At 41.3% G+C, this 8,522-nt stretch overlaps 2 protein-coding genes across 2 annotated transcripts; one reads left to right on the top strand and one right to left on the bottom strand.

The window, feature by feature from the left end:
- Positions 1–1,197: 1,197 nt before the first annotated feature.
- Positions 1,198–1,781, bottom strand: LOC119599516 (nitric oxide-associated protein 1-like). The gene is made up of 2 exons (XM_037949278.1): positions 1,542–1,781; positions 1,198–1,425 (listed from the first exon to the last, which is right to left on the bottom strand). The coding sequence occupies exons 1-2, from the start codon at positions 1,651–1,653 to the stop codon at positions 1,247–1,249; spliced, it is 291 nt and encodes a 96-aa protein (XP_037805206.1). The 5' UTR covers positions 1,654–1,781; the 3' UTR covers positions 1,198–1,246.
- A 343-nt stretch (positions 1,782–2,124) lies between these two features.
- Positions 2,125–2,668, top strand: LOC119568267 (nitric oxide-associated protein 1-like; the record flags this gene model as incomplete). The annotated part of the gene is made up of 2 exons (XM_037916726.1): positions 2,125–2,365; positions 2,482–2,668. Coding segments are annotated over 2 exons (420 nt in total), but the record flags the coding sequence as incomplete, so codon positions are not given.
- Between the last annotated feature and the right edge of the window lie 5,854 nt (positions 2,669–8,522).

Below are 8,522 nucleotides of genomic sequence, written 5' to 3'. Positions count from 1 at the left end.
TTTGGAGCCGTGGTCAAAGGAGAGGCTGGGGTCGGGGAATTGGAAGAGTTTGAATTGGTGGGGCTATTTAATGAAGGGGCAAGTCTCATTGCCCCTAAGGGTCCCATTGAGGGTTAAGGGCTTGACAACAAAACAGGGGGATACCGTGTCCATGGCTCCCTCAGTTCAGGACTGGCACAAAGTCAGCCTTTCATCCTTTCAGCACAGCTCTCACACCTTAGGAAGTGGACAGTAGAAGGGGTTGGGGAAGAGACAGAAACGAAGAGGGGGAGGAGAAAGACCGTGCAAAACTAGATGAGTCGAGGGCTGAGGCCCAAGGCAGGGGAGATCCCCAGCATTGGGTCCCAGTCCTCGCCTCCCCCACGGCAACAATGGGCAATGGATTGGGGAGGGGGATTGTGGATCAATCAAAGGGTGATAACAGTACATGCCATGACCAACGTGAGTTTACTTTATTAATTATTTTTACACAGAGATGGCTACACTTATACTAAGTTACCAATGAGCCAATTATGAGTACTGCCTGTCTTGTCTGTTTACCCTTTTCCTTGATTTTCGAAAATATTTTACTTATCTTATTTGCTGTTACTAATGTCAATAACATTATAGTAATTATAATGTCTATAAAACAGGGGAAGACCGTGCCCATGGCTCCCTCAGGCCATTCAGGACAGGCACAAAGCCTTTCATCTTTTCAGCACGACTCTCACACTTTAGGAAATGGATAGCAGAAGTGGTTGGGGGAGGGATGGAATCGAAAAAGCAGTTTTCTTTATTAATTGTTTTTACACAGAGATGGCTACACTTGTACGAAGTACCAGTGAGCCAATGACAATTATTGCCTGTCTCGTCTCTTTACCCTTTTCCCTGATTTTCTAAAATATTTCACTTTATCTTATATTGCTGTTACTAATGTCAATAACATTATATTAATTATAATGTCTGTAATAAAAATAACACAATTTGGTATTCATAGCATTAGTAAAAAAAAAATCAAGAAAAGGTGAAATCAGGTAAGGTCACAAGGCCTACTAGTTGACTCCTATGTGGCTAAGCACTTGCAGGGCCATCTATGTGCAGAGACATCCCCCCTCCCCCCAAAAAAAAAGGAGTACAGCATTTTCTGTTAATTATGAAACAAACTTTTGTTGCATAATTATACAAAGGGTTGAAGTGACAGTAAGTAAAACGAATTACTATTTTATCTGCATTTACGACTTTAATTAGCTTGTTTATAATTCTCACTCTATTTTGAAACAAATAATTTGTGTGGTTTATAAGCAGGTGAGTTTCCTATTCGATCACCCTTGAGATTGACAGCAAGTGGTAACATGGACGGTTCTCTCAAGTGTATTCCCCGTCCCCCGGGTGTCCAGCCTCTCAATTCTATCACATGATTTCTGTATCCTGTTACTGCAATCCATCCTGAAATAAGAATATTTATAGCTTTTTCAATGAAATTTCAATCATATGATAGATCATATGACAAATTACACAATATAAACAGCAGGGATAACTTTTAAAGTCATTGATATATTTACCCACTGATGAAAGCACAACATCAGCACAACTCTGGCGCTGTCCGGTGCCTAATGAGCGCATATCTTTAGGCTTCAAAACTGGCCAGTGAAGCAGTCTTTCTTCTATACTCATGGGTATCCCTAACAGTGTTGAGCCCAGATATTGCCTGTAGAATGCTGATGCCTCCACAGTTTCTACTATATTTATGGGAATATGTTCTGATGCAAAAACAGTCAATCTGAAACAGAAATTATCTATAAAACAACTTTATATATCTATATTTATATATTTATATTTATATATAAATATGTAATATTTATGTATATAATATATGTTATATATATATAATATATATATTATATTTAAAATATATATATATATATATATATATATATATATATATATATATATATATATATATATATATATATATATATTATATTTATATATATATATATATATATATATATATATATATATATATATATATATATATATATATATTATATATATATTATATATATATTATACATATATTATATACATAAATATTACATATTTATATATAAATATAAATATATAAATATAAATATATAAAGTTGTTTTATAGATAATTTCTGTTTCAGATTGACTGTTTTTGCATCAGAACATATTCCCATAAATATAGTAGAAACTGTGGAGGCATCAGCATTCTACAGGCAATATCTGGGCTCAACACTGTTAGGGATACCCATGAGTATAGAAGAAAGACTGCTTCACTGGCCAGTTTTGAAGCCTAAAGATATGCGCTCATTAGGCACCGGACAGCGCCAGAGTTGTGCTGATGTTGTGCTTTCATCAGTGGGTAAATATATCAATGACTTTAAAAGTTATCCCTGCTGTTTATATTGTGTAATTTGTCATATGATCTATCATATGATTGAAATTTCATTGAAAAAGCTATAAATATTCTTATTTCAGGATGGATTGCAGTAACAGGATACAGAAATCATGTGATAGAATTGAGAGGCTGGACACCCGGGGGACGGGGAATACACTTGAGAGAACCGTCCATGTTACCACTTGCTGTCAATCTCAAGGGTGATCGAATAGGAAACTCACCTGCTTATAAACCACACAAATTATTTGTTTCAAAATAGAGTGAGAATTATAACAAGCTAATTAAAGTCGTAAATGCAGATAAAATAGTAATTCGTTTTACTTACTGTCACTTCAACCCTTTGTATAATTATGCAACAAAAGTTTGTTTCATAATTAACAGAAAATGCTGTACTCCTTTTTTTTTGGGGGGAGGGGGGATGTCTCTGCACATAGATGGCCCTGCAAGTGCTTAGCCACATAGGAGTCAACTAGTAGGCCTTGTGACCTTACCTGATTTCACCTTTTCTTGATTTTTTTTTTACTAATGCTATGAATACCAAATGTGTTATTTTTATTACAGACATTATAATTAATATAATGTTATTGACATTAGTAACAGCAATATAAGATAAAGTGAAATATTTTAGAAAATCAGGGAAAAGGGTAAAGAGACGAGACAGGCAATAATTGTCATTGGCTCACTGGTACTTCGTACAAGTGTAGCCATCTCTGTGTAAAAACAATTAATAAAGTAAACTGCTTTTTCGATTCCATCCCTCCCCCAACCACTTCTGCTATCCATTTCCTAAAGTGTGAGAGTCGTGCTGAAAAGATGAAAGGCTTTGTGCCTGTCCTGAATGGCCTGAGGGAGCCATGGGCATGGTCTTCCCCTGTTTTATAGACATTATAATTACTATAATGTTATTGACATTAGTAACAGCAATATAAGATAAAGTAAAATATTTTCGAAAATCAAGGAAAAGGGTAAACAGACAAGACAGGCAGTACTCATAATTGGCTCATTGGTAACTTAGTATAAGTGTAGCCATCTCTGTGTAAAAATAATTAATAAAGTAAACTCACGTTGGTCATGGCATGTACTGTTATCACCCTTTGATTGATCCACAATCCCCCTCCCCAATCCATTGCCCATTGTTGCCGTGGGGGAGGCGAGGACTGGGACCCAATGCTGGGGATCTCCCCTGCCTTGGGCCTCAGCCCTCGACGCAACTAATTTTGCATTGTCTTTTTCCCCTCCTGCTTTTTCGTTTCCGTCCCTTCCCCAACCCCTTCTACTGTCCACTTCCTAAGGTGTGAGAGCTGTGCTGAAAGGATGAAAGGCTGACTTTGTGCCAGTCCTGAACTGAGGGAGCCATGGACACGGTATCCCCCTGTTTTGTTGTCAAGCCCTTAACCCTCAATGGGACCCTTAGGGGCAATGAGACTTGCCCCTTCATTAAATAGCCCCACCAATTCAAACTCTTCCAATTCCCCGACCCCAGCCTCTCCTTTGACCACGGCTCCAAACACTGCAACTCCTCAGTGCCTGTATAGTATATTAGTATATTATCCACCCAAGCCATTACTCAATCTCCAGGAGACATTCCTACTTTCCCAACATGCTCAACTTCACCACTTCTACCCCCACAACCTTCTTCATCAACTACCCCATTCCTCCCTTATTACTACTTTACAGCCTTATGATTCACCTCTCCATAATGCTACCTCCCTCAACACTACTCCCTCTTCCACACGCCCCCGTCCTTCTACTACCCCCATCTCTACAAATATCTTAAATACTTTATTTAAATTCTCCCACAGCTCCCTACTCTGACAACACACCTCTCTTCCAGCAATGTCTCCAAAACAAGTAGGCAAAGTCTCTTTCCGATCGTTCCCGTCTCATCACAGTAACATCTGAAAACCAAGCTATAGCATTATCAACTCTAACTGATCTCTCTGTTAACCCCATTCCTGCAGAATCTCGCCCAACCCTCAATATTTGCACCGGAACTGTCTCTATCTCCCCAGCCAAGTGCCCTATCTATAACAAAAATTGGTCAGATTATGGAGATTGTCCTACACCCACCCTTCCTATTAACTATTTTCAACCACAGATGGACGTCAGGAAATTTTCCATCTCATTGGTGAGAAGCTCTAATCATCCTCTAGCTGCTTGTGCAAACTGCTAGAGCGAGATTCAAGATACACTTAAAGTGGTCAAGTCTCCGCACTAATAAATTACATACTGTAAAACTACCAATCTCCTCCTGGTCAGCTCCATTTCATCAGAAAAAACATTGGGAAACGGCTCTCGCCCACTTGCGTATTGGCCACACCACTAACACACTCCTATCTGATGTCACATTCTGATCCACCTTGTGTTCCCTATGTAATGTCCCCTTTTCAGTTCCATACATTCTGTTGTCCTGTCCACGCTTTGCTGCAGCCCGTACCTCTGCTTTCCCCTACCTATCCTCCCTTCACCGACCTCCCAACCTATCAGACATCCTTACAGGATCTCACACTTTCTGCTTTGAGAACCTGTTTTCTTTCTCAGATACATACATATCCTTCACTTGATCTAATCCCTTGCCTAACCCTACCTTAACCCATTCACTTATCAACACCTTTACCCACCTTTAATCATTTCAATATTAATCTAGATAGTTGACATAGCAACTAACTCAGCCGCGCATCACTACCCTTTACTGTTCCTTCCTATAGTGCTACATTACCTTAGAAGTCTTTTAACCATTAACCATTGATCCACAATCACAGTGAAACATTCGAGGTTTTCGTCTCACGGGCCTAATCTTCGTCACCTCATATCTTCCTAAAACCATCCATTATCTCTCTTCAAGAAACGTTCCTAACACATCCCTCCAGTGCCGATTCCAAACTGTAATTTTTTATTTCCCCTCACTCTCTATCTCATTATACTCATCCATCAAAATACACTGTACACTATACCTCTTCCAAACCACTGTCCCTTTTACAGTTATATGCATCTTTCTTCGGTGTTGGATCACAGTTGTTTCAGTTTACTTTTTCCTCTTCCCATTGACTTTAATGCCTTCGAAACTCTACTTTCTTAGCGTCAACCACCACCCTTGTAGTTGGCGATTTCAACTGTCCCATACTCTATGAGGTGAACACACCACTACTTCCCAAAGCCGTTCCCTAGAAGGGTTTTCTTTCTAACAATGACCTTCTAACTCAGATGGTCTCACCCACTTTGACATGTGCACTCAACCTTTTCATGCATTGACCCTTTCTTGCTTTCCTTCCTTCATCTATATTTTCATTGGTCAGCTCTGGGCCTCCTTTCATATAGTGATACTTCATTATTCACCTCTCTTCTACTCCTCTTCCTTCATCTTCCTTCTCTCCACATCAGACATGCATTTCCCGGCCATACAAATCTAAATGTGTTCCATGGTAGAACTCTGGATGCTCCGCAGTGCTTCGATGAGCGTGCGTCATGGAGTAGTTATCGGTACAAGCAAAATACCCCAGCCAAACATCAGCCTTGATTTTAATTTTATTTTTAAAAGAGCATCAGCTCAATTACGTCACACATTCCAAATCTCAATTAAAAACTATGCCTTATGGGGTACCATTGAATCCAACAGTCTTCTATTTTCTTAATTTGGATTTCCCGTCGTGACCGAAGCACAGCTGACCCTCTTGCACATTTAGACAATTATATGACATCAGCCTTCGCATGCCATAACTCAGTACTAGCTGTTTTCTTTGATCTAGAAAAGCATTGTGACACTAAATGGCAGTACCACATTCTGAGAAAGTTATCTCACGGCATATAAGGGAACATGAGTATATTTATTAATTCTTTTCTCCCACGTGTGTTTGCCGTGCGTGGCATCCCGTTTTACCAGGAGACAGGAGTTCTGGAGGTTGAGCGATGCTGCACGCTGCGCCCTGCAGCTAGCAACACACCTTCTTTGGTCCTTTATTCTGGTTAGACGGGTGGCTTGATCAAGGCCCGGTCAAGTTAATCGGCTGGTCAAATATGGCAGGCACTATTCAGTCGGTAGCGCATTGGTCCCGCGACTGCCTTCTGTTCTGTCGATAGTGGCTGCGTTTTTTTCGCTGTTTACCCCTGTGGCTGTGGGAGATTTTGAGCCCCAACTATAGCTTCCCCACGTTGGACTTCATGGTGGGTGGGGGGATGAAGAAATGAAGAATTCCAATTTATATGAGTACTACAAATTTACAAAGATCTAGCTCTCTCCCTGACGACTTACGCAATCCCCTGACTATTCCCTCTGGAACATCACATGTTGTCACTCTGGAACCTTTCCAGATTCCAAAGGGCAAAATTACGATTCCCGGGCCCCCAAACCAGGTAAAAAGGGGGAAAAGTCCTCCTCAATCCACTAAGGAAATCTTACCTGGTAAATATGAAAGCATTTCCTATAGTAAGTACCTAGTAGTGAAGACCATTGATGGTGTATCAATCATGGATCTTGATATTTTTTAAGTACATCGGAAAATAGTTGAAGTATGTCAACGTGATCCTCGCATCACCCCACAGTGAGATGATAGCCTGATAGTTGAGTTTTTGTGACGAGTGACCGTCTGCGTGCAATATGCGACATTCCTGGGGCTCAAGTTTCATGTTCTCTTTACAAAACCCTCAATCAGGGGTAAGGGAATTGTCTTTTCCTGAGACCTTATGAGGTATTCTGAGGAGAAACTGTTAGAGGAACTAGAGAACTTTAATGTAGTGGCAGTAAAACGTTTTAAGAAGAAAGTTGATGGTTTGGAAACAGTCGACACCAGCTCTCCTCTAACTTTTAACACATTAGTCCTTCCAGAATCGGTTAAGTTAGCATGGTACCACCTCAAGGTAAAGCCATATGTGCCAACCCTATGCGGTGCTTCCACTGCCAGGGTTATGGGCATGGAGCCAACTCTTGCCATTTTAAGAAAATGGACAACCAAGAGTATGTGTAAAGTGTGGTACAACAGGTTACCAATACAGGAAGTATTGGTAATAAGGAGCAAGGAGAAAGTTAGTTTTCCAGAGGCAAAGTGACGTGCCCGTGTGCTGTTTGCACAGCCAGGTAGGTCCTTTGCTTGGGTTCTAACCCATCCTCCTTCCCACCAACCCTTGCCCTCCAATGCTTCTTACAACACACACTCTGCCACTTCCTCTAAACCTCAGTCCCAAATTGCTGACACTGCCTCTGGTGAGTTGTTCCACCAGAAATGGAGTAGGAGTGAGGGGTCTATGAGGAGACTCCTCCTCCTCCCAAAGTAAGGTCTTTGGAGCCATCATTTAAGGCTCCAGAGGCCTCAACGGTGACAGCTCCAGCTGCCACCACATCCACAGGGGCCTCTGCCTCTAGGCAGAATGCCCCTGAACCTGTCCAAAAGACTCCAGCTGCCACAACATCCACAGGAGCCTCCGCTGCTAGACAGAATGCCCCTGAAGCAAAGGCTCAGGTCCGTCCTTTGCCCAGGCAAAGAAATCCTGAACCTGTCCAAGGGAAACCTGTGGAAACTAGTTCCACAGGTAAGCAACCCTTTAAAAGGTACTCCAAGATCCTGGAAAGGGACAGCCTAAAGGTGTGAGGCAAACCTTGACCACAGGTGCTGCCAAACACCTTATGAAGAAATAATCTAAAGAACTGGATACCCTAATCCAATGGAACTGTCAGGGAATTCATGCAAAATGGGAAGAACTGCAACATCTGATAGCTTCATGTAACCCAGTTTGTGTATGCCTACAAGAGATTATGACCAGGGAAAATCATCCAATTCCCTGAGGGATTCCAAGTTCAAGCCCATTATGGAACCTTTGACAATGGACCTCATGGAGGAGTAGCAAATAATGGTACGTCAAGATATTCCCTTCCAGACCATCCACCCGCAGACAACACTGCAGGTGAAGGCTGTAAGAATAGGTTGAACACGACCTTACACTGTTGCACCCACCTACCTTCCTCCACATAATCTGGAAAAAAAGGATTTAGATCTCAGGCAGCTGCCTCATCCATTCCTACTCTTGGGAGATTTCAATGGTCGGCGTCACGTCTGGGGAGACCCTTTGTGCAACCCTCGAGAGGGCCTTGGAGTCCTTGTTCTTAAGAGTAAGCCCATTCCCCCCCAAA

Source organism: Penaeus monodon, chromosome 43 (assembly GCF_015228065.2).
Source record: "Penaeus monodon isolate SGIC_2016 chromosome 43, NSTDA_Pmon_1, whole genome shotgun sequence".
NCBI classification, from domain to species: Eukaryota; Metazoa; Arthropoda; class Malacostraca; order Decapoda; family Penaeidae; genus Penaeus; species Penaeus monodon.
The sequence above is the reverse complement of the archived record's forward strand: the minus strand, read 5'-3'. Positions and strand labels throughout refer to the sequence as shown.